This window comes from Lissotriton helveticus, chromosome 5_1 (assembly GCF_964261635.1).
Source record: "Lissotriton helveticus chromosome 5_1, aLisHel1.1, whole genome shotgun sequence".
Lineage (NCBI taxonomy): Eukaryota > Metazoa > Chordata > Amphibia > Caudata > Salamandridae > Lissotriton > Lissotriton helveticus.
This window is the reverse complement of record NC_136065.1, coordinates 1,671,714,339-1,671,741,258: the sequence shown is the minus strand read 5'-3', so window position 1 is coordinate 1,671,741,258 and position 26,920 is coordinate 1,671,714,339. Positions and strand designations below refer to the sequence as shown.

Here is a 26,920-nt window from a genome sequence, read left to right as displayed (position 1 = left end):
AGTCACGAGTGGGAGCTAAACCAGTGAGTTCGAGAAGAGGTCTTCCGCCAGAGGGGCAGACCTGCAATAGATCTCTTTGCCACGCCGACGAACAAGAAATGCCGGTTTATTGCAAGCAGGCTTCACCACCGAGGATCATTGGGGAATGTGCTTTCGATAGCCTGGTCAAGGACATTTGTCTACGCCTTTCCCCCCATCCCACTGATCCCGAGGCTAATCAGGAAGATCAAGGTGGAACCATGCAAGATGATCTTGATAGCCCCTGCTTGGCCGAGACACTTCTGGTACACGGAGCTCCATCTGTTGTCGTTAGCTTCTCTCCCCTTGAGGACTATTCCAGACCTTCTCACAATGTCCGAAGGACAGATTTGGCATCCAGATCCACAATCATTACACCTGACCGCATGGCTCCTGAGCAGCGAGAATTTATGAATCTCCCCATCTCGAACAAAATTAAAGAAGTCCTCTCCCAGGCGAGAGCTCCTTCCACGAACAAGACTTACCGCCTCAAATGGAAGAGATTTTGCATTTGGTGCACGAGAGAGAAAATTGACCCCTTTCCTTCAAAACCTCATCAGCTTCTGCCTTATCTCTTGTCCTTGGCTAAGTCGGGGCTGGCCCATTCATCTATAAAAGTTCATTTGGCGGCAATTTCAAGGTACAGACGGTCTGAGTCTGGACCTTCGTTGTGGTCTTCCAGGATTGTTAAGCAATTTCTAAAAGGCTTGTTGCAGGTCTATCCACCAGTGAGGCTTCCGCCTCCTACTTGGCACCTGAATCTAGTCCTCACTCAACTCGCGAAAAGCCCATTTGAACCAATTCATCGATCAGACATGAAGTTCCTTTCATGGAAATTGGCTCCCCTTCTTGCCCCCACATCGGCAAGACGTATTGGGGAATTGCAGGCTCTCACAATCCAAGAGCCTTTTCTACAATTCAAAAGGAACGCAGTTATCTTGAGAACTAACCCAAAGTTCATACCCAAAGAACCCTCGGACTTCCACTTGAACGAGCTGGTTATTCTTAAGGCTTTCTTTCCTCACCCGGCTGCACCAGCGAAAGGTCGCTACATTCTCTGGGTGTTCAACAATGTTTAAAATTCTATTTGGATCGCACCAAAGGATTTCGGAATACTCCCAATTGTTTATTGCTTTTGGTGGTCCGAGCAAGGGTCTCCCTCTGTCAAAGCAAGGGATTGCAAGATGGATTACCAGTGCCATTCTACCTTGCCATACTGCAGCAGGTAAACCACTGACTGGCAGGGTTCGAGCACATTCCACAAGATCAGTGGCTTCTTCAACAGCCCTCTTCGCGGGTGTGCGGATAAAGGACATTTGCAGAGCTGCTACCTGGAGCAGCGTTCACACCTTTACTAAGCATTACTGCTTGGAATTCTTACAACAAGAAGATACGGCAGTGGGCCAAGCAGTACTTAGGAACCTCTTCCACTAATTGGTGAGCTTTCTATCCCACCTTCCGTTAATTTGCACATTTTGTATCTTTGTCATGTTGGCTATTGCAATTATGTTATGACACAAAATGTGTTTTTTATTGCTAACTGCTTGCTACTCTGATATAAAAGCATGGGTATCTATGAAAGTTCTAATACTGGGGCAAGAAAACCAGTTTCTTACCTGTAACTTTAGTTCCCCAGTATTGGTAACTTTCATAGATTCCCATGCGCCCACCCACCTCCCCGGGGAAAGCTCAGCCTTCAGCAGGTATGGTGACTGTTACACAACGGCTAAAAAAATCGGAGGCTCTGAGGTTCCTTCAGGAGGGTTCTAAGGGGTGAGGCTCTTCTGATTGGCTGATGCCTAGTTTGGTCTCTTTTACACAAAGAGGTGGATATGCTACAAAAGGGAATTAGGCCTAGGCCTTTTTCTTTCTCTTTTGTACTTACTGCTATGTTATTTTTGTTACCGAGACTCCCATTCCGACGACGGGGAATGATACAAAAGCATGGGAATCTATGAAAGTTATCAATACTGGGGAACTAAAGTTACAGGTAAGTAACTTGTTTTCATCTTCAGCCCCGTGCAGCTCTCCAGGCTCGAGCAGGAGTTCTCCCGCCAGCAGTACATGGTGGGCAGCTAGATGTTCCTGCTGGTGTCGTCCCTGCGGCTGACCGAGGTGCAAGTGAGTGATGTCAGGCGCGGTCCGGGCACGCACACGTGCTTACACGTGTACATATACACACACACACACACCTGTCAACCCCGCCCATAAACTCACTGACACACATACATTCATTGAAACATACAAACACCAGTCAACCCCGCCCTTGAACCCACTGACACATACATACATACATGTATATAATGTATATGCTCACACACCGCTGTCAACCCTGCCGTTGAACCCATTGACACGTGCATACATACACACAAACACCTGTCAACCGCTCCCCATACACCTACTAACTCGGTTGCAGCGTTGAGCAATAATTTGAGTGCCGCTTGATCCTGAGGGCTGACGGGGTTGCGGCCGCCATCTTTGGAGGGGCAGAGCATTCCCTAGGGTAGCGCTCCAGTCACCGCGCACCTGGGCTACAAAAGCGACGCCCCATGCGCACGCGCAATGGACGCGCTAGAACCTGGTGGCAGCTGGTTCGCGGCTGCTGCGGTGCTTGTGGGCTCGCTTTGTAATTTTATTCGTTGCTTATTTTAATACTTTTTCTGGTCTCCTCACCTGGTCGCTACTGCTCCCTCGCTCCAACTACCGCTCCCCAAGCCCCGGTCCGGCATGGCTGAGTGCCGCTTGATCCGGAGGGCTGACGGGGTTGCGGCCGCCATCTTTGGGGGGGCAGAGCATACCCTAGGGTAGCGCTCCAGTCACCGCGCACCTGGGCTACAAAAGCGATGCGCACGCGCAGCGGACGCGCCGGCGGCGCGCCAAAGGCAAGCCCGTATGCGCCCAGCCGGGGCAAGGGGCACCTCACTATGCCCAAATCTTAACTTATTCCTCAGAGGAACTTTATTGTTATCAAAGCCACGGAACCCTTAGCCCCATGTCAGCGTCCACTATTTCCAACCTCGGCCTTACCCGGCCCCATCCTGTTCCCTTTTCCGTATCTACCCTGCCTTTCCTTTCACCTTTGCCCCCCCCCCCCCCTCCATCAGAACCCTGTCAGTCCTCGAGGCCAGTGTCCACTATTCTGGCTTTTCTTTTAAATACCAGATCAGCAGTGAAACACCACCTTGAACTTTTTGTGTTTCTGGACTCCTACAAACCTGATCTGTTATTTTTGACAGAAACTTGGTTCTGTTCAGATTCCCTTCCCAACATCCTCGCATCACTACCCTCTTCTTACTATGCCTTGCGGGCCGATCGACCGCTGGGCAAGGCGGGCGGAGGTGTCGCTCTGATTGTCCGGTCGGACCTCCATTTCCAAAACCTCTCCTCTCCGATCATCAAGGGAGCTGAGTGTTTGGTGATGCGATCTGCTTCTTTTCAGACCCCTATCACCTGCGTCCTTGTTTACCGCCCACTTCACCATACCCCCTTTTTTGTGACCGAGTTCCAGGAACTACTTGCCACACTAGCAGTTAACAACTCCGCTGTGTTAGTTCTTGGCGATTTTAATTGCTGGCCATTTGACACGGCGGAAGACGCCGCATCTAGAGACTTTACATACCTCCTTCATAGTTTAAATTTTACTTCACATGTGTCTGTTCCCACTCACATTAAGGGTCACATCTTAGACCAAATTTGGTCATTGAACATCCTGGTCTCTCCCCCTATCATCACAGCTTGTCTTTGGTCAGACCACTGTTGGATTTCGTTCTCCTTAGACTTCCACCGGTCCAAGCGCCCTACCCTTCCCAGGAATGTCTGGGCTCGCAATTGGAATAAGGTTGACATCCCCGCCCTTTGCCTTTCCCTCCAAGACTCCTACCCGGCTTTAGAGGAACTTTCCTCCTCCTCTCAGGCAGCCGCTATTAATGTCTGGCTATCCAGGTCATGCAGTCAGGTGGCCCCCTTGAAACGTGTTGCAGTGAAACGTGTTCATAATGCCAACAAATGGTTCACTGACGAACTCAAGGGGAAGAAGTTAGCCGCCCGTCAGGCAGAACGCGCATGGAGGCGTGCTTATTTCCCAATATAAAAAATTCACTATTCGTCCACGCTTAATGCATATAATAGCGCAATTCTTTTAGCCAAAGCTAATTATTTCTCTGATAAAATACTCTCAGCTGAAAATCAGCCTTGAGAAATTTTCTCTACCGTCCATGAGCTGGCTTTGTCAGACAGAGCCTCCCTTAAACCTTCCCCTTCCCAGGCCCTCTGTGACTCCTTAAACAATTTTTTCGTTGAGAAAATTGCAATTATCAAGGCCAACATACCCACTTCTTCCCCTTCCCCTCCAGCTCCCGAACCTCTCACCTAGACCATATACCTTCATTGACCAGAGAAACACTATCTTTTCTGGCGATCCGTGTCAAATCAGGTTCTCCCTCTGATGTCTGCCCAGCTCCCGTTCTGTGAGAAATCTTTCAAGCCTGCCCTATCCCCCCCTTGGTATTCCTTAATGATTCCCTCAGGAACGGCACTGTCCCTGATATCCATAAAACAGCTATAATCATTCCCCTACTGAAAAAACCCGGTGCCGACCCTTCTTCCAACTACCGCCCCATCTCCCTCCTCCCTTACCTGGGTAAAATCTTGGAATGCCACATCTCCTCTGTCCTCAGCTCTTTTGTGGAGGACAGCGGTTATTTGGCCCCCTGTCAGGCTGGATTTCGCCCTCGTCATTCTACCGAGAGGGTTGTGGTTTCAGTCTTAGACAGCCTCAGGGAGGGGATGGATATGGACCGTCCCCAGGCTTTGGTCCTATTAGATCTGTCCGCTGCCTTTGACACGGTTGATCATTCCATTCTTCCCACCCGTGTCAGGGCAGCGGGCATTGGCGGACCTCCTTTGGCTTGGTTTACCTCCTTCCTGAGGGACCGTGCCCAGGCTGTTCACCTAGAAGGGTTCTTTGCTCCCCCACGTAAGGTGCAGTGCGGTGTCCCCCAAGGTTCGTCCCTCTCCCCCCTTCTATTCAATTTGTATATTTTCCCCCTTATTTTCACTTTACAGCAACTGGAGGTCACTGTTTTTAATTACGCAGATGACCTCCAGTTGATCTTTAACCTTTCTCATTCTCCTGAATCTATTCTTAATTTCCAATCAATTATGATTTTTATCAGGGACTGGATGAACTTCAACCACCTTAAACTTAACCCAGATAAAACTGAGTTGGTTTTGACGGGTGGTGCATCCAGTCCCTGGACCCCCACGTTTTGGCCCCCTTCACTTGGTTCCCCCCCCCACCTCACCTTCTCATTCAGTTAAAACACTTGGGATCACGTTAAATCAAAATCTTACCCTGCACTCACAGATTAGTATGGTGGTATCTTCTTGCTTTTTCACTCTCCGCACTATCCGGAAAATTTCTAGATTCTTTACCCCCTCTGCTCTCAAACTCATCATGATGGCAATGGTATTATCATGGCTGGACTATGGTAATATCCTGTACAATGGCGTTCCGGCCTACGCCCTTCGCCGGTTACAGCTGGTTCAGAACCAAGCGGCCCGTCTCATATATGATCTCCCTAAATTGCATCACGCTACCCCTGTATTGAAGAACTTAATTGGTTGCCCATTAGGGTCCTCTTTAAACTTGGCTGTACCGCGTTTCAGGCCCGAGCTGGAACTGCCCCAACCTTTATAAACTCGGCAATCTCTAGCTATATTCCGGCAAGGGAGCTTCGTTCCTCCACACAGTCCCTCCTTTCAGTTCCTCGTTTTAGGAAGAAGAGGATGGGGGGGTGAAATTTGCTGTTCTTGGCCCTACCTTTTGGAACTCTCTCCCCCTCGCCCTCAGATCCACTCTGTACTACCCTGACTTCCGTAAGGCTCTTAAGACTTACCTTTTTCTGCAAGCCTTTCCCGCCTAAAAATTTTCCCACAGTCCTCATCCAGTTTCTAACGTCCTTCAGCGCCAAGAAACCGCCAGGTATATGTGCGCTTAAGAAATGTTTTTAAATTCAAATTCAAATTTAAGATTTAAATGCACCTGCTGCAGAGTTTCAGCATTAAAAAAACTGTTGCTTTTGATGGGCGAACTCGAAGTGAGAGTAGCAACGCTGCCCAGGATGGCCAATATTCGGAGATTTTGTAAAACGTTGCTGGTGCAGTTAACCTTCAAGCACCCCTGACATGCATGCATTTCAATAGCAGGCCTATTAACCCCGCCTCCCCCGAGTCACCTCACTAGACTTGTGCACTGCGATTTATTTATTTTTTTTAATAGAATTTTTTTGCAGACAGTGGGAGGAACAGAGACCTGAGATGAACCTGCAAAGCAGTTTTTTTGGGCGTCGCTAATTGCATACACAAGCCTTGTGCAAACTGTGACAGCGATGGAATATTCAATGAGGCGAAGGTCACGTTTTCGTCCATTCAAAGTGATGCAAAATGTGTCATGGACTTGGGCTTTTAAGCTCCAGGGGCTATGTTATGCAAGATATAACACAACACACCAGCCCACCTTGCGATGGAAGAAACTAACCGTGTTATTGCACCTGCTCCTGTCACAAAGGCATGCATGCGGCCTCCATGCGGCCTCCATGCCCCTGAAGGAAGTAATCCTTTGCATTACACGATTTAATTAATGCTTCACAAAGTGAAAAAAACCATTTACAATGCCAATAGCTCAAAACAATGTCATTGCGAGACCTGTTACATTTTAAATGCTTGTCTTGCATAAGGGTACATGACAGAATGTTCATGTGGCTAGAGCTTAAACAGTGACTCGTGTTTTTAAATTGCCTTTTGTCAAGAAATGTTCGAGGCATGTGAGCTGTAGATCACAAGCTTTACATACTCCTGCCATCTAGTGTTGGGTAAGGATGTTTGCAAGTTGCTTGTCTTCAAGGAAGTCTTTCCTGTCACAAGGTAAGGTGACTCCTTTCGGTGATAGTGCACATGGACATCAACTCCAGTGTTACATTGTTTTTTTCTGCCATCGGGTTCGGACATGTAATGTTGCGCTCCGGTTTGAAACTGTTCTTCAGGGTCCCCTCGGTGCACAATCCACTCTACCCGCGTTGGTATTGTTTTGTACAGCTATCCCATTTCTCTGCGTATCGTGTCCGTCAAAGAAAATTTCAATTTCGTTTGGAAAACTCGTGGAAGGCCACCGAGCCTTTCTGCGTCGGTCCACCTCGCATTCAATGGAACTGACTCCATTTAAATTCTGTCCTCGGTGCCACACAATCTATCCGTGCGCCGACTCGCTCAGTGTTCAACTTGTGCTCATCTCCAGAACACAACGAACAGGACTGCGGCGCGTGCAGACCGTTTTGATCCAAGAAAACTCTCCACGATAGTCTGGCTCAAGATCGTGAAATGCAAGGCCATAACATCGCATACCCGCTGAACATCTTCGGTGAAGGATGAGAGCATGCACAAGGGGTCGAAGAGGAACAGGAAGAGCAGGCCTTATCCGTGCTGGAATCGAAATCTGAGATGGAAGAGGACATATTGCAAGGTCCCATGAGTACCGAACACCCCTTGCCCCGAATTCCAACTCAAACTAAGCATAAGGCTTTGGTTCCACCTCGGCTCTGGGCCAAGTTTGCCACCGAGAAGATGTTTCTGATGCCCGCTTCCCGGCTCGGAAACACATTGTCAACCCTTCCGACTCCGGATTGAGTTGGCCAAATTCTGCCACGCCTTTGAACTCGAAGCCAAAGACTGCTTCGGAGCCGAAACCCTTGACGCTGAAACTGAAATCCGCTTAGGAGCCGAAACCTTCTGCACCGAAAAGTTATTCCATCCCGGTACCGTAATCGTAAGTGCTGAAACCAAAAGATGCTCCTTCCAAGCCACAACATCTGATGTTTGACTTCTTACCTTCCAAATCGGATCCTAAACAAAAGGAAATTTACTTTAATCCTGATACAGGACATTTTCTTAACAAACTGCCTCGCAAACGAAAACTTGAGTCAGAGGACATTCAATATAAAATTACCTAAAAGAAGGTCGGTACTACCCCTCCTCCTCCTCCTCCTTTTCCACCAAGTTCCCCTACACCTTCCTCAACATTAGAACAATTACCTTTCACACCACAAAACTCTCGACCCTCGCAACCTGACGAATATGATGATGATAGGGTATGTAGAACTACTTGCTAGAGCTGCACAATATCACAGGGTACAACTACACAAAGTATCCATAGAAGAGGATTTCTTGTTTGATACATGCCGATAACATCTTTAAGGACATCTTTTATTCTGACTCCTGGAATAGATAAAAAGTATAAACTGCTCCATCAGATCCAGTATTAATTAAGGGGCAGTTACCCCCAGACCTCCTTGCTGTTTCTAATGCCTGTACACGGGCTAATTCACAAACCTCTGGGGATGCTGCCCCTCCTGACAGAGTCAAAACTAATAGATGCCTCTGGCAAATCATTGGATTGTTAACACCGAGGCCCTCTTTGCCAAGAGCGCATTGGGACGAAATGGAGAAATTGCTCCAATATCTCTCAGATGAGAACAAAGCTAAAGCACAGAATTTAATACAGAAAGGAGAGCTCATCTCTAATTCCTCTATTAGATGTGCCTTAGATGCGGCTGATACCGCAGCCTGAAAAATTAACACTAGTGTGTTACTTAGAAGACATGCCTGGTTGAGGATTTCCAGTTTCAGACCTGAAGTCCAGCTATTCATCTAAAACACACCATTTGATAAAGAGCATCTCTTCGGGCCTGAGGTTGAGCAGGCATTAGAGAAAATGAAAAAAGATACCAAGGTAGCTAAATCTATGGGAGCCATACAATCGCCTTCAAACCGGGGCTGCTTTCGTTGCTCCTTTTACCATGGGGAGTCCAAGATCACATCTTCAGACACCAATGTTTCCTCGAATAAAAGCAACAATCAATCTTCCTCCACAAGAGGCTTCTTCAGAGTAGGATATAGAGGAAACCACAGCAGTGGCTTACCTACCATTCCCCTCGATCATTTAACACCTGTCAGAGGACATCTTCTGAAATTCCTCCCCATTTGGCAATCCATAACAGACAAATGAGTGCTAGGAATTATCCAACATGGTTATTGCTTGGAGCTTACCACCAATCCTCCAAACATTCCCCCTGGTTCTCACAAGCAGTTACCAGAACATTTGCACCTGCTCCAACAGGAAGCCCAGTCTCTCTTGCTAGAAGGAGCCATAGAGCTAGTACCATTACAATATCAAGGGTCCCGCTTTTACTCCTTTTATTTTCTAATTCCCAAAAAGGACTGCTCGTTAAGACCTATTCTGGACCTTCGGGAACTGAACTATTAAATACTGTCAGAACATTTCCACATGGTGGCACTTCAACAAGTGCTCCCACTTTTACAACAGGGGGACTTCATGTCTACTCTAGACTTAAAGGACGCATATTTCCACACTCCAATTCATCCTGCTCATCGCAACTATCCCAGTTGTGATTGCGGGTTAACATTACCAAACTAAATTACTACCGTTTAGAGTCACCACTGCTTCCAGAGTATTTACCAAATGCTTGGCAGTATTTGCAGCTCATCTTAGAAGACAGCACATCCCCTACCTGGACGACTGGCTCATCAAAGCTGGTACTTAACAGACTCGTTTCTAACACACTCAACCCACAATTCACCTACTACATCAACTAGGGTTTACAGTGAAGGCTTTGAAATCCCACCAGCAGCCTTCAAACTCACAGCCTTATCTGGGAGCCACCATAGGCACACAAAAAGCTTTAGCCTCTCTCATTGCAGCCAGAATTCACAGTATTCAGTCTCTCCTCACTAAGTTTCAGCCCAAACACTCATTACCAGCCAGAGTCTTCATGCAACTGCTGGGAATTATGGCGCCTTGCACCATAATCGTCTCCCATGCAAGACCTCACATGCGTCCCCTTCAAGAATGCTTAGCAAGGAAACCGTTGCAGGGTCGATTAACCGATCTAGTGTTGATAGACTGCCGCACTCATCGCTCTCTGCAGTGGTGGAACCCACAATATTTATCTAAAGGGGGGCCCTTCATCGACCCTGTTCCACAGACAGTGCTAACGGCAGACGCAGTGTTCACTGGTTGTGGTGCTCACAGGATCACACAATACATTTGTGGAGTCAAAACCATAAAAATTTCCATATAAATCACCTAGAGCTGCTAGCAGCATTTCTAGCGCTCCAAGCCATTAAAACTCACCTTGTAGGTAAAGGTGTCCTAGTCCGCACGTAGAACATGACTGCTATGTACTATATACAAAAACGGGGGGACACACTCTCCAACTGTCACGCCTAGCACAAGCCGTTTGTAAATGGGCCATTCACTACAGAATGTATCTCCTGGCAGAACATCTCCCGGGAGTAAACCATCAGTTTGCCGACCTTCTTAGCAGACAGAGGCAGCAAATCCACAATGGGAACTTCATCCTCGGGTTCTCCTCCCGTACTTTCAGGAATGGGGATTTCCTCCCACACCTGCTCTCCAAAGGCAAGCAATGGATGAACTGGTCAGGGATATTTGCCTATGTTTTTCCGCCTCTCCCACTCATTCCACTGGTAGTTCAGTAGCTCAGACAAACATCCCTCACACTAATTCTCATAGCTCCCACATATGCCCCTCAACCCTGGTTCACCACTCTACTGGAGCTGTCAAAAGTTCCACACCAAAGCTGCATCTCACCTCCAGTCTCCTCATTCAGAGCCATGGAGAAATTAGGCATCCAAATCCCAAGGAGCTTAACCTGGCGATCTGGCTCCTGAAGTCATAGTTTGGTTATTTACACCTACCACCAGACTATATGAATATCTTAAAAGAGGCTAGGAAGCCTACTACCAGGGTATGTTACACAGCAAAATGGAAGCGATTTATCTATTGTAACAATATCAGTCCTCTCGATGCTTAAGTACAGAACATCATCTGTTACCTGTTGCATTTACAGCAATCTGGACTAGCCTACACATCCATTCGCTTACATATGGCAGCTGTAGCTGCATACTTACAAAACAGACACTTTTTTATTCAGAGTACCAGTGATTCAAGCCTTTATGGAATGGTTAAAAAGAGTGATACCACCAAGAGTCCCACCAGCACCAGTTTGGAACCTAAATATAGTCCTTACAAGGTTAATGGGTCCACCATTCGAACAATGCATAGGCGCCAATTACAATTCCTCTCAAGGAAGGTTGCTTTCCTCATTGCAATAACTTCACTGAGGAGAGTTGGTGAACTCAAGGCATTAACTATACAAGAGCCCTTCTTTCAGCTTCAGAGAGAGTGGTTCTTCACACCAACCCTAAGTTTCTCCCTAAAGTAGTTTCTGCCTTTCATATCAACCAATCCGTTGAGTTACCTGTGTTCTTTCCTCAACCTGATTCTGTAGCAGAATGAGCTTTACACCCCCTTGATGTTAAAAGAGATTTACTATATATGACGTTGAAAGATAAAAAGAATTGCGCTCGTCATACCAACTCTTTGTTGCTTTTGCTCTACCACACAAAGGCAATCCCATATCTAAATCAGGCATTGCAAGATGGATGGTAAAATGTATCCAGACATGTTATACGAAAGCAAAGAGAACTTTGATAATACCCCTTAAAGTGCATTCCACTCGTAAAATAGGGGCTACTATGGCCTCTTGGGGAATATTTCCCTAGCTGACATCTGTAAGACAGCAACGTGGTCTACACCACACACATTCACCAAACATTGTGTGGATGTGTTAGCGAGGCAACTAGCTAATGTAGGCAAGGCAGTACTCAAAACACTGATTCAGTCAACTACAGGTTAGCCACCGCTCTGGGACCATACTGCTTTATAGTCTATGCAAAGCATGTGATAAACAGCTCACATGCCTCGATCGGATAATGTTACTTTCGCAGTAAGCACCTGTTCTTGGCATGTAGAGCTGTAGATTCATATGCGCCTACCCGGTCACCTGTAGTTGTTGCAGTTCTCAATTTACATACATACGCATGGATATCTCTGTTCTACACTTACTAACTCCATTCTCACCCTGTGCGGGAAAACAATCTTAACAATGGAGTTAATGCCCATGCGCACTATCACCGAAAGAAGTCACCTTACTTTGTGACTGGAAAGACTTCTTCGAAGAAAAACAACTTGCAAACATCCGGACACAACAATAGTTGCAGGAGTATGCAAAGCATGTGAATCTACATTTCTACATGCCAAGAACAGATGCTTACTGGGTAAGTAACATTATCCTTAATGAGATGTGGCCAATATAGCCTACATTAAGCTGTCAGAAGATTAGATTTTATTTGCTTTTTTTTTTTTTTGATTTGCTCGTCAAAATTTAAAAGTTTTCATTATACATGTATTTTGTAACATTTGCTGGATCATGCGCGGGCGAAACAGTGGGGTGGTTATAGGCATAATTTCCCCACCTTTATTGCTGCTAACCAAACTCAAATAACCTACATTAGATCCAGAGCAAATGTCACTAGAGCAGATAGCAGACATGTCATATCAAGTTAGATACTAGGACTTTTTGTCTTGCAAAATTTCTTCATTGCCTGAAAATCTGTAATCCGGCATGAAATTAAAGCCATTTAAATTTGCCCTAGAGAAATTAGAGTAAACAAGCTTTAATTTGGCCATAAGGTGCCATAAGGCCCTGAGTTTTCCTGCATTGTGCACAAATGTTCTGGTGTATCGCAGTGTAAGAACAGTTGAAAACCTCTTATGAATCTATAAAAGAAACCAATAAATGAGAACTGTACTTACAAGTAAGTAAATATTTCTCGTTGATGAATGTTTGTCTCCATATATTCCCAAGTTGAGTTTTTAGTGTACATAGTTGTTGATATTGAGTACTTACATTGTTGTTGAGCAATCTTATGTTGGTAGACTAGCAGTTCTGCGTTATTTTGAGGGTTGGCTAGTGTCTGTGTTCTCCAGAAAAGATCATTTATTGATGCTAGTTTCTTTGTACAGGTGCGACCTTTTACTCTCGGCCAACTGAAGGAGCTTCTTGGCAGGACAGGTGCATTTATTGAGGAAGGATTCTGGATTGACAAAATCAAATCACATTGTTATGTAACGGTAAGCATGGGTTGTCTACTGCACTTTGAATTTATGCACGGTCTTCTTTATTTTAAAATTGTTGATTTCTGATAGATACATCTGCCGTGTGTATTCCTCACCTTGTGAATATCCCCTTGCGCCAGCAACGTTCGGAAATTCTTTTCGTAGCTTCGCGCCGACGTGGACTTGGACGTCATAGAGGTACGGCATCGCTCGCGACTCCGCTGACGTCACCGACGCCTATAATAGCCCACGCTGGCGTGATGACATCAGTTCGCTTTTTTTCCGCGTCGTCGACGCTAACGGTTTTCTGGGATCGTACTGTAGCTTCCTAGTAACTTTGTTACTCTTATTCTGTTATTGCCGTTTCTATTTTCTTCGAGAAGTCGTCGAAGAAGACTGGCTTTAAGGCTTGCGGAGAATGTGGCAAGACTATGTCTATTACTGACCCACATGAGTGCTGCGTCTGGTGCCTGAGTTCCGACCATGACGTCGTGGATTGCCCTTGTTGCAAGAAGATGACCCCAAAGGCCCTACGAGAAAGGGAGACGAAACTCCTCGTGGCAAAACTGAAGAATAAAAAGGTTAAAAAGACTTCGAAGTCTCGATCTCGGCGTTCGAGGTCTCGATCGAAGTCGTGCTCGGAGTCGTCTTCAGCTCATGTTTCGAGATCCTCTAGGAAAAAACATAAGAAGAGGAGCCATGAGTCACGTTATCACTCAGGGAAGGACTCTGGTTCGAGGCCGAAGTCGCAAGTAAAACTTCTTCATAAAGAAGCGAGGTTTCGGCGTCGGAGGCTCAGGACTCTGTTGGTGAAGCTTCACATCCGAATTCGCCCGAGTCGCAGAAGCAGATGGCTATCCCTTCCCCAGATCCGTCCAATCCTTCTGGTCAGGAGGATGAAGGTGAGGTGCAGGGGGTTGGTGAGGCCGAGGTTTCCGGTGCCTGCGGGTTCGTCGACCCCGGTTCCGGAACTCAGAGAAGAGGTCGACTTTGGGTCGAATCCGCCTCCTCGGGAGCAACCCGGAGGACCGTATCCAGGTTTTCCGACTCCAGGTCAGGATCCATCCCAATTCCTGAATGCCATGTTTGGTGTTTATTCCAGGGCGATGTACCCGTCTGGTGCACCTTTGGGTCCCACGGGTCCTATGTCTTTCAACTTGGGTGTTCCCCAGGCTTATGCTCCTGCGCCCTTCATGCCTTTTATGCCGGCTCTACCACCGCATTGGCATTTTCCGACACCGCCTGTGTTGTCGACGCCGACTCCGTCGACGCCGGTTCCATCGACGCCGATGCCTACGACTCCGAGGCAGGATTCTGTTCGACCTTGTGTGAAACGACCTTATCCGACTTCGAGCTCGACGCCGGCTCCGGCTCCGGCCCCGTCTGAGTCGGTTCCGGATCCTTCGACTTCTATCGTGAAGGAAAGGTCACGGAGAGAAGCCCAGAGACTTATGGAGGAAGAACAATATCGATATGCTGATATGGAGGAAGGAGAATTACAGGATTCTGAAGATCCTTTTGAGGACCTGGGAGAAGCCAGTGGGCTTGAACTATCTCCTGAGTGGGATTTGGCTTCGGTGTCGACTGTGCCTTCAAAGGATGTGGTGCCTTATCACACTGTTATCAAAAAGGCTGCAAATTTATTGAACATTACTCTACCCACTGCTGAGTATAAGTCGAATCTTCTAACTGAAGTTCTTCACTCACCCTCCTATTGAGCCTATGTTGCCCTTTAATGATGCGTTGGCTGAACCCATCTATGAGGTTTGGAAGAAGCCCTTGTCTACTCCTGCGGTTTCTAGGGCAGTGGCGAGGAGATACAGGGTTGTGCCTGGTGACCCTGATTTTTTGTCAACGCACCCCCTGCCTGAAAGTTTGGTTGTGCAGGCTGCCTGCTCGAGAGGTCTGCTGGTGCTTTTTCGCAGGTTCCTGGGGATAAGGAGTCCAGAAAGCAGGATCAGGCTGCCAAGAAGGTCTTCTCCTCAGCCAGTATGGCGTTAAAGTCAACCAACGCAACTTGTCTGATGGGAAGGTGTGTCCATGCCTTGATGGATTCTGTTAAACAGTTGGTTCCGAAAATCCCTGAAGAGGATAGAAAGGATTTTCAGGAAGTGATATCGGACACCCAGGCTGCTGCGAGGCAGGTGATTCAGAGTGAGCTGGACACTGCTGATTCGGTAGCGAGGGTCATGGGCTCTTCCGTGGCCACTAGGAGAGCCGCAAGGCTTAAAACGTCGGAGTTCTCTATGGATGTTCAATCTGTTTTGATAGACTTGCCTTTTGATGGCTCAGGATTATTTGGCAAGAAGGCTGATGCGGCCTTGGAACGTTTTAAAGACAGTAGGGCCACTGCTAAATCTTTGGGCCTTCAGTCCCGGGGTACTACTGGAAGACGCTTCAGAGGATTTGGCAGATCTTCCTTTTGTTCCTACAGACCATCTCAGCAGCAGCCACAGCAACAGCAAAATACGCTGTACAAATCATACAGAGGCAGACAAAGAGCCCGTCCTAGAGGCCGTCAAGCTTCCTCCTCCTCCTCTTCTCCTTCCCAGCCCCCTGCCAATGCAGCAAAGCAGCCCTAGATCCGCCATTCCGGATCATGTGGTCCCAGTAGGGGGCCGGCTTACCCATTTCCTACGAGATTGGGAATTGATAACATCGGATCTTTGGGTTCTCAATCTCGTGGGGAAATGGGTATGCTCTTCCCTTTCGGGAGTTTCCCCCAAATTACCCTCCTTGCCAGGGTTTTTGTTCAGAGGACCACCTGCTTCTCTTGCAGGAAGAAGTCCTGGCACTGTTCAAGAAAGGTGTGATAGAGGTGGTTCCGGAGCAGGAGAGGGGTCAGGGATGCTACTCCCGGTATTTTCTGATCCCCAAGAAGGATGGCAGGCTCCGTCCGATCCTGGATCTCAGGATCTTGAACCTTTACCTGAAACAGGAAAAGTTCAAGATGCTCACTCTTGCACAGGTTCTTCAAGCGCTGCTGGAAGAAGACTGGATGGTGTCGCTCGACTTAAAGGATGCGTATTTCCATATTCCCATCTTGAAGTCGCACAGAAAGTATCTCCGTTTTACGGTTGGGTCGCAGCACTACCAGTTTGCGGTCCTTCCATTTGGTCTTACTACTGCGCCTCGAGTCTTCACCAAGGTGATGGCAGTGGTGGCGGCACATCTCAGAAGGTCGGGGATACCTGTATTCCCGTATCTGGACGACTGGCTGATCAAAGCGGAGTCGTCGGAGAAAGTGCTCCATCATCTGCAGGAGACAACTCAGTTGTTGCACAGGTTGGGTTTTTTCAATAATTGTACCCAAGTCTCACCTGGTGCCCTCCCAGCGCATCCTGTTCATAGGTGCGGTACTGGATACAACTGTATGCCGTGCATTCCCTCCTCCTCAAAGGATTCGCGACATACAGGCAATGATTCCTTTATTTTTCAATGGAGCGGTTATTCCAGTCCTGAAGGTCCTTCGCCTGCTCGGTCTGATGGCTTCTTGCATTCTGTTGGTCAACCATGCACGCTGGCACATGGGGGCACTCCAGTGGTGCCTCCGCAGGCAGTGGTATCAGCACAACGGAGATCTCAGGGAGTCAGTGAGGATCTCCAGAGAAACTGCGGCGGTTCTGTCTTGGTGGAGCGTGGAAGGCAATCTGTCGCAAGGAAAGCCTTTCCAACTGCCTCCATCGGTGGCCACAGTAATAACGGATGCATCCACTCTAGGGTGGGGTGCTCATCTGGGGGATCTGGAGGTCAAGGGTCTTTGGTCTCCGGAGGAAAGGTTGCTTCATATCAACCTTCTAGAGTTGCGGGCGATACGTCTGGCGCTCAAGGCCTTCCTCCCTTCCCTTCGCGGTCAGTCGGTTCAGGTCCTGACGGACAACACGACCGCGATGTGGTACATCAACAAGCAGGGAGGAGTAGGGTCGCAGTGTCTCTGCAGAGAGGCTCTGCGTCTCTGGTCCTGGGTTCAGGACCATCAGATTTGTCTGATGGCAAATCATCTGGCCGGAGTTCGGAACGTTCGTGCAGACAGTCTCAGTCGGCAGTTCTCTGCCGACCACGAGTGGAGGCTTCATCCGGAGGTAGTTCGCCACATCTTTCGGACGTGGGGGACTCCTCAGGTGGGTCTTTTTGCCACTCAAGAGAATGCTCACTGCCCGTTATTCTGCAGTCTCCAGTATCCGATGCAAGGAGCCTTGGGGGACGCGTTTCAGTTGAGTTGGGGCTCGCAACTCCTTTACGCGTTTCCTCCCATACCCTTGATTCCTCTGGTTCTGAGGAAGGTTCGCCAAGACCAGGCCCAAGTTATATTGATCGCCCCGGATTGGCCAAGAAGGGTGTGGTACACAGATCTTCTCCACCTCTCCTCGTTCTCGCCGCTCCGTCTCCCTCACAGGGCAGATCTCCTCTCCCAGATGGAGGGGCAGGTTCTACACCCCCACCTCCAGACCTTACACCTTCATGCCTGGAGATTGAACGGGGCAACCTGAGTTCTTTTTCTCTCCCGTCTGATGTTGTGGATGTTATTTTGTCAGCCAGGCGTGACTCCACTAAGTCCATCTATTCTTATAGGTTGTCTAAATTTGTCACTTGGTGCAGGGAGAGGTCTATAGACCCTTTGAGAGCCTATTTGTCTGATGTTCTCCAGTTTGCACTTTCTCTGGCGCAGCAAGGACTTGCTGTTGCCACAGTGAAGGGCTATCTTTCAGCGCTGTCGGCTTTTATCTGTTTGCCTGACCAGCCTTCTCTTTTTAAATCTCCTGTAGTCTTAAGGTTTTTGAAGGGCCTCATGAATAAGTTCCCTCCTACTCCTTTTATTGTGCCTCAGTGGGACTTAAATCTTGTTTTGACCTTTCTGATGGGTGCTCCCTTTGAGCCTCTTCACAAATGTCCTATGAGACTTTTGACTCTTAAGACTGTCTTCCTCGTTGCAATAACCTCGGCAAGGAGGGTAAGCGAGCTTCAAGCTCTTAGTTCCAAGCCCCCTTTCTTGACCATTCATGCTGATCGAATGGTTCTTAGGACCAGGGCTGCTTTTCTGCCAAAGGTGGTGACTCCTTTCCACCTTGGTCAATCCATTACCCTCCCTACTTTTTATCCTCCCCCTCACCCTTCCAAGGAGGAGGAGAGATTGCACCGTCTGGACCCCAAGAGGGTGGTGTCTTTTTACCTGGACAGGACTAAAGACTGTCGGTTGGATGACCAGCTCTTTATTGGCTTTGCTGGCTGCAAGAGAGGAAGAGCAGTCCATAAGAGGACTTTATCAAGATGGATCGTTCTCTGTATTAAGATCTGCTACTCTTTGGCCGGTAAGGAACCTCCAGAGGGTATAAGGGCTCATTCAACTAGAGCTAAGTCTTCAACCTCAGCATTGGCTAGAGGTGTGCCTGTTGAGGATATTTGTAGAGCGGCAACTTGGTCTTCCCTCCACACATTCGCAAAGCATTACTGCTTGGATTCCGAGGTGAGGCGGGACGGTCACTTTGCACGCTCTGTCCTTCAGGATTTCCTTGTCTAGAAGAGTGGACACCCTCCTCCGGGAGTGGGGACTGCTGTGGGACTCTATTCACAAGGTGAGGAATCCACACGGCAGATGTATCTATCAGAAGAACAAGTTACTTACCTTCGGTAACGCTTTTTCTGGTAGATACAATATCTGCCTGTGGATTCCTCACTGACCCACCCGCCTCCCCGTTGTCTACTCTTCTATGCCAGTGTTTCTATTATGTATTTGTTCTATTTTCAATTGTTTTGTTGCATTTGCTTCACACTGTGTGTGTTTCCTTGATATTTATACTGCGTATACTGGGTATATGTCTACTGTCATTGGTCCGTCCGTGTGCCTCGAAGGCACGGAAAAAAGGGCGGAACTGATGTCATCACGCCGGCGTGGGCCTATTATAGGCGTCGGTGACATCAGCGGAGTCGCGAGCGATGCCGTGCCTCTATGACGTCCAAGTCCACGTCGGCGCGAAGCTACGAAAAGAATTTCCGAATGTTGCTGGCGCAAGGGGATATTCACAAGGTGAGGAATCCACAGGCAGATATTGTATCTACCAGAAAAAGCGTTACCGAAGGTAAGTAACTTGTTCCTTTGTGCCCATCACTTTCCTGCCATCACCAATGCATCTGAGCTCTGGACAGACCTTCCTTTTGGTGTGTTGGAGGGAAAGATTGGTGTATGGTGTATTTTCCATCAAAACACAGTTTGGCTTCTAGCTCTCCCTTGGTCAAAGTGAGAGGTGAATATAGTCTCCATTTTCATTCAGTCCATACACACATGTACTCCCCAGCCTGCCGTTTGGTTAGGTTATCTTCAGTTCTCCGACCTGGGATCTTTCAAATTCACATGGTGGAATCATTCCTTTTTGTCAGAATGGGAATTGTGTGGAGATGGTGTGGTTGTGCAACCTCACCATGTAATACACTTACCTACCCTTTAAGGTCCAGTAGGTTTTGTCTGTGAAACCCTCAGCTCAAACGTGGGTAGCTGTGGCAGTGAGCATTAAGGCTTCTACAGAGGAACAAGTGTAAACCATGTAAACAGCACCAAAACAATTGAAGAAATCAACATGACACTCAACAAATCTCACACCAACTGTATTTTCATATAAATTTAGACACCTGTAAGAAAGTGCCCTCTTTTTTTCATGGTTGCCCCCACTTTTTTCTAAACTGCTCATGTGCTTAGACTGAGTGTACCCTGGGTTCCTGCCAAACAGCTACCCAGGGCCTATGTTCTTTCTCTAAACTGCATTGAAAACAAAACCCTATTGGCACTCTTTGGCCACAGGTCAGTCCCTTGTAAATGGTAGCACAGGTACCAAGGGCACTGTCGCCAGGGAAGGCCTCTAAGGGCTGCAGCACTTATTGTGCCACCCTTAGAGGCCCTGTACTTTTACACCCACACACTGGCTTTGCAGTCTGCGTTTTTTGGTGCAGAACAAAGTGAAGAGTCGACATGGCACACATCCCTGTATGCTATGCCTACAACCCACTGCCCTGGCATAGTGACCCCTCTAGCTGGGTGCAGTATACCAGTGGAGAGGGTATAGGTGCATGAGCCCTGTACCCTTACAGCGTCTAAGCCAATTCTTAGACATTGTAAGTGCAAGAAGTCCATTAACAGTATATGGTGCTGGGAGTTTGTCATTACGAACTCCACAGTACCATAATGGGTTTACTGAAAACTGAGAAGTTGGGTATCAAACTTCTCCGCACATTAAACCCACACTGATGCCAATGTGGGGTTTAATGAAAAATGCACACAGAGGGGATCTTAGAGATGCCCCCTGAAAAACGACCTACCTCTAGCGTCCAGGCTGAGTGGCTGCTCGGCAGCTGCCACCACAAGTCATGTTTCTGGACCCCTGGGTCGAGAGCTTGCTGCTATTGGGGGGTCTGAAACAATGCACATCCTGGGACGAGGTGCCAAGCCTCCTCCCCTAGGAAGGGCAGGGTTCACGAAGGGGAAGCTTCAAAGGCTTGACGCCTTTGTGAGCTTACCCAGGCCTTTTGCTGCTTCTAGCCACCCCCCCTCCCACCCACCACCGGTTCTGACCCACTTTGGGTGGTAGAATCGGCGGGAACACCAATTAAACGGAGGTGTGCCCAACTTCGCCAACCCCACATCTCAGGTGGGGGGAGGCGAGGTGAAGCACAACCCTCAGCTGCTGCCATCTTGCAGATGGGGGGACCTAGCCAACCGGATTCATGCAAATGCCCCCACCCACTGTAGGGTGACATAATAGGGGATGTACCCACCCCAAGGAAGGGACCCATTGTTCCCAACCTTTGCCTACCTGTAACACCCCTAGATCTAGTATTTAGGGGCAACCCTGAATCTTGCCTCCTGAGGCAAGAACTGACTAAGAAGGACCGAAGAAGCTGTGCCAAAGCTAAGAGGAGGAGGAGGACGCCCACTAACTTGGCCCCAGCCCTACCAGCCTGTCCCCCCCTCCAGCCTGCAGAAGTGAAACCCCTGTGTCCTGCAGCCAGCAACCTCAAGAACCCCGAGGACCTGCTCTGCCTTCCACAGAAAAGATTGTCTCCCATGAGCACCAGATTTGCTCACCCATAGACTCTTGCTCTAGCCAAATCCGCGAGTCTGCACTACTCTGCACCCGATGCCCACAGCCCGAGTTTGAGTGGCCCAACACCACGAGGAGGTCTCCCGGCGATCCTGACCAGAGATCTGATGATCTGATCTGCCTCGAATCTCCCAGCGAAGCCTGCAGCCTCTTTCTGGAGGATCACCCCTGACGCGACCAGAGTTGGTAAGGAAAACCTGATGCCTAAAGACACCCCTGCACCTGAAGTCCCACGGCCTTGTGTGGCCCATCCGATGGTGTCCCAGCTTCCTCAAGCATCCCAACTTATCTCTCCAACCTGTGGTCACCTCCAGAAAATCTTCTTCCCCGAGCCTGCAGTCTTTGTTGAAACCGGAGAATCCCCATTGAAATGAACAGGGCACCCTACACCACACTAGCACCCTGCACCCAGCTGCCCCTGCGCAGTTGCGGGTGCACTTTGGGTGCTAAAACGGATTCACCTTTGGCCTGAATTAAACCCCAGGAGCTTTGCTCCCACAGCCTTATGGCATGCTTGTGAGCTTCCACCAACCGGAAGCCCCCTATACCCCATTAGATAACTTTGGGCCTCAGCACCCTGCCGCCCTAGTGCCGCTGAGGGTGTTGTGCGAGTCCTTGACCCTGGGGGCATATGAGGTGGTGATTGTATACTTAAGCATAGATCGCCATCTGGTGTTGGGCTCGGATGTTTGCACTTTGTTTTTGTGAAGAGGTCTTTGTAGTGACGAGATAGGTGGTGACTCCTTATGGTTATAGTGCGCATGGGCATCAACTCCATCTATAGATTGTTTTTTTCCGCCATTGGGTTTGGATGTAAACTGCTGCGGTTCGGTATCGTATTAGATTCCCCTTCTACGCGCAATCCTTCACTGCTCGACAGTATTGTTTTCGATCGGGCTTCTCGATGCGCACCTAACAAAAATCTCCACACCTTAGATTCCGGTTGTCGATGCGGGCCATTGAGCCTATCCACACCATCAGGCCCTATAGCTAATGGAAAGAACCCATTCAAAAAATGCCCCCATGTGGTGCCAAATTCCCCCACACTGATTTCCACGAGGTCTGTAACCTTTGCCTCTCTCCTGAACACGAGGACAAAGATTGCCCGGCCTGCCCTTCATTTTGATGGAAGAAAACAATACGTGATCGCCGGGCTCGACGTCACCTGATGTCTCGATCCACTACCTCGGTGCCGGATGACATCTTCGATGCAGACCCGATGCTCCAGAGGAACAAGAACCAGACAATGAAGACATCAGCGTCTCTAAGGCCGAAGATCAGACGAGTACTCCAGGTCAACGAACTAAGAGTACCGACATCGAAACCCTTACCCCTTCTCAAAAACATAAGGCTCCGGTAACCCCTTTGCCTTCCGGCTCAGGTCGACACTGTGACAAAACTTTAGACGCCCCGCCCTCGGGCTCGGCTCCGAAGTCCAAAGACAACCCTTCAGGCGACTCATGACCGAGCCAACCACGCATCGGTACCGAACTACCATCCCCGGTACCAAAACCCAAACATTCGGCACCGAAACACCATCAGGATTAACCCTCGGAGCTGAAACCAGACCAAAAATCTTCGGAACCGAAAAAGAGCAAATTTTTGGAGCGAAAAACAGACAATAAATCCTCAGAGCCGAAAAAGTCCTCGGACTCCACAGCTCCTCCAAATCAAAAGGACACTAAGGCCCTTCCTAAAGCTTCGGAATCTAAACCAAAAGAACCAAAATCATCGTTGCTGGACAAGGATACTGGATGAAAGGACCTATTTCAACAAGCTCCAGCGGATCATAAACAAAAAAACCTTCACATTTACCCTAAAACTGGGCATATCAAGACAATTCCATCTAAAAAGAAACCTTTGGACTCCCCCGAAGAACCCATGGTACCCTTAAAAAAGAGAAATGGGGACTTCTCCAGCCAGACACTTCTCTTCTCTAAATATCCCTACACCACCACTTGCTCCAGCAACCGCCAGTAAGCTCTTCGGAGCCTCTGCTGCCGTTCAAGGAGGCCCTCACTGATGTTCTAATGGGCACTTGGTCCAGGCCTTCCACAGTGCCCCCTGTGGATTGGAACGTGGCCCGACGCCACCGCCCAGCTCCGGGCGACCCCTGCTTTCTTTCCACCCACCCCACCCCTGAGAGTCTGGTAATCCAGGCCTCCACGTCCCTTAACGTGATCAGTTTGGGAAGAAACTGTTCTCCTCTGTCAGCTTAGGATTGTGGTCCATTAACACTGCATGCCCTTTGGGCCGTTTGGGCCGTTACACCCACTCTCTGTGGGCCAGGCTGTATTAAGAACACTTTTTCAAACTACTGCAACGGATACAGGTTGCCACCGCTAGGGGGAAAACTGCTTTATAGTCTATGCTAAAGTATACAATATACAGCTCATATGTCTCGAACGGAAAATGCTACTTACCAGTATGCATCTGTTCTTGCCATGTAGAGCTGTAGAGTTGTATACGCCCAACCACCTCCCCGGGTACCTCTATCTGTTGCAGTATTATCTTGCGTAGATACATCACATGGACTTTTCTATTCTCTCACTGACTCCATCATCACACTTTATGGCGAAAAACAATCTGAAGATGGAGTCGATGCCCATGCGTACTATCACCATAAGGAGTCGCCGCCTATCTCGTGACTACAAAGACTTCTTCCACAAAAACAAAGTGCAAACATCTGGGCTCAACACCAGATGGAGATCTTTGCTATAGTATATACCTCTACAGCTCTACATGCCAAGAACAGGTGCATACTGGGTAAGTAGTATTTTCCTTCTAACCCAAGAATACCAACTCCCACAACAAATTACTTGTTAACTGATGACTTAATGTTTGATGCATGTGAGCTGTAGCTCACATGCTATGCATAGGTTACCATCTGGTGTTGGGCCCGAACATTTGCACTTTGTTTTTGTTTCGAGAAGTCTTTCCAGGCACGAGGTAGGTGACTCCTCCTTCCGGTGATAGTGTGCATGGGCATCAACTCCATTGTTAGATTGTTTTTTTTCCGCTATCTGGTTAGGATGTGAATTGCTGTGCTCCGGTTCAGCACCGTTCTCTGGTTCCCGTCGATGCGCAATCCACTACCCTCTACGGTATTGTTTCTCGACCGCGTTATCCTGCCTTCACGTATCGCGTCTATTTCACAACTTCAATTGAAAAAGCTTGTGCGAGGTCCTTGGGCCAGCAGCGTCGACCCAATTTTCAGTAGATGGAACGGACTTATTTTCAGTTCTGCCCCGGGTGCCACTCCAAGCACCCCCGCACCGATCTTCACAACGTGTGCAATTTGTGTTTATCGCCTGACCCCAACAAAGACCACTGCGAAGCCTGCCGGTCCTTCCGCTTAAAAAAAGATGCTCCGTGACCGTCTGGCTCGACGTCACGAGATGTATCAACATAGACTACAAGGACTCCGCTCCAGACCTGTACAGAGAAGATGTCGACCAGGAGATCCTCGAAGCATATAAAGTAGAGGCAGAGGAGGAACAAGAAATTGATGTCTGAGAAAGACTCCGACATCGAAGAAGACATGACAACCTGTCAGCATACCATGAGTAAAGATACTCCTCTGCCCAAAAAAGTACCCTTTAAAAAGGCTTCGGTCCCTCCTCCGCCTTCGGGCCAAGGTCGGCACCAAGATAAAGTTTCCAACGCCTCGCCACCAAAATAACTAGTAAAGCCTTACGGCTCTGGACTGAGTCGACCTTCTTCAAGGCCCGAATCCAAGACTTTGGCACCGAAACATAAGCCAACTGTTCCCTCCAAAATTTCAGCACCTAAACACACCTGATCCGAAATCGGATACGAAATCCATTGCACCAAAATCCTCAGCTCCGAAAACTTCGACACCAAAATCTTCAACGTCAAATTATGGCCCTAAAAGAAAAGTCGGTTCCTCCTCCACCCAAGGAGCTTAGTTTGGACGTTCCGCCTGCTAACACTGACCCCAAACAAACGGAACTGGTTATTTACCCAAAAACAGGACACCTTTCTGCAAAGCTGCTATAGAAAAGGAAACCAGAAATTGAGGAAATCTTAACATATCCCTCTAAAGAGAAAGAATGAGGACTAATACTGCTCCTTCACCTCTTTCCCCTTCCTCACCTTAACCACCTATTGACCCTAACCCCCTCATAACACCAACAAATTCCCCTCACCCACAATCTCCACCTAAACAGGATGGTGTGGATGGGGATCTAGATGATGACGCACACAGGGATGTACCACAAGATTATTCTCCAGACCCTGGGTAGATCATAACATGGCTTCTACTAACGACAAAGATCCACATCGATACCCATCTAGGCCTTCTCCTCCAGATAATGTGGGGTTTACAGAATTGCTTACTAGAGCTGCACAATAGCATGGGGTGCAACTCTATAAGGAGCCTCTTGAGGAAGATTTCCTATTTGTGACACTAAGTGCATCACAAAAAACTACACATACACTACCAATGCTCAAAGGGTATGTTAAAGCATGCAGATGAGGTGTTCAAAGATCCAGCTTTGCATTATTTACATTTTACATACGCATGGATATCTCCGTACTACACTTACTCCATTCTCACTCTCTTGGGGGGGAAACAATCTAACAATGTAATCGACGTCCATGCGCACTATCACCGAAAGGAGTACCTCGTGACTAGGAAAGACTTCTTAGGGGGAAAAAAAACCTGCAAACATCCGGACCCAACACAAGATGGCAGGAGTATGCAAAACTTGTGAATCTACATCTCTGCATGCCAAGAACAGATGCTTACTGGGTAAGTAGCATAATCCTTAGTATTATTATAGGGCGATACGAGTTAATTTGAGCGGAAGACATGTGAGCCTGTTCGTTGGATTGAATAGAGTAATGGAGGGATAGAAGAGGGAAGAAAAACAGAAGTGTTAATTGGGTGTAGTAGTAAGTTGAGGTCTGAGATGAGTAAAGGAGAGATGGAAGGAAGAGCCTGTAGAAAGGGATTAGGGAGAAAGATAATCAGAGTAGAAAATGAGGGTTGGGATGAATTAAAGGAGAGAAAACATTACGGAAAATGTAGTAGGTTTTTTTTTGGAGATCATAGTAAACTGATGTTTGGGGTTAGCCAGGAGGTGTGGAGGAGTGTTATTTTGGAGATCATAGTAACAGAAAGAGTTTGGTGTGAGAAAGAGTTGAGGCAGAGGATAAATTAATAGAGGTGTAGGGTGAAAGCCATGGCAGCGAAAGCCACTATCAGCCATTATCAGTACTGCCATGGATCTATTAAATGTGTGCTTTATTCAACTGGCTGGAACTGCAGTCCTTAGGAGAGGAGGATAGCTCAAATCTAACTCTTTTGGCCCAGAGGTACAGGCTAAGATACTGGGCATGCACTTTGATGGGAAGGCTGTTTGTAAAGCATGTAAATGATGCTCTGCGCATCATCAATACAGACAGATTACTGCTCGCTTCCTAGATTTCCTTCTCAGCAGCACCAAGCTTACTGAGGCACCTACACCAGTAAGCAGGACAAGGCAATCTGTACGTTCGATACTGGCACCTGATATGATAAGTTATTCTTCAAACAACTTAAATCTGCCAAACCTATCCAAGTGGGTTTGGCAAGAAGGGGGAATTTCAATTGCGCTCTCGACCATAAGGTCGCCTAACTATCTGATGCTGCCCTCATGCAGGCTATGGACGAATGATCTCTTCTATCGCTTTACATCACCATTCACAGTTAGGTACTGCATATTGTGTAGTCAGAACTCACCCTGGATTT

The 26,920-nt window shown here is 48.0% G+C and overlaps 1 protein-coding gene across 2 annotated transcripts in view; it reads left to right on the top strand.

The window, feature by feature from the left end:
• ACIN1 (apoptotic chromatin condensation inducer 1) overlaps window positions 1-26,920 on the top strand; it is a 1,432,530-nt gene that overhangs the window by 1,319,024 nt on the left and 86,586 nt on the right. For both annotated transcript variants that reach the window (XM_078644895.1, XM_078644894.1), the window contains exon 16: window positions 12,983-13,090. In XM_078644895.1, coding sequence (XP_078501021.1) covers window positions 12,983-13,090 — 108 coding nt within the window. The remainder of the gene's footprint in view (window positions 1-12,982; window positions 13,091-26,920) is intronic.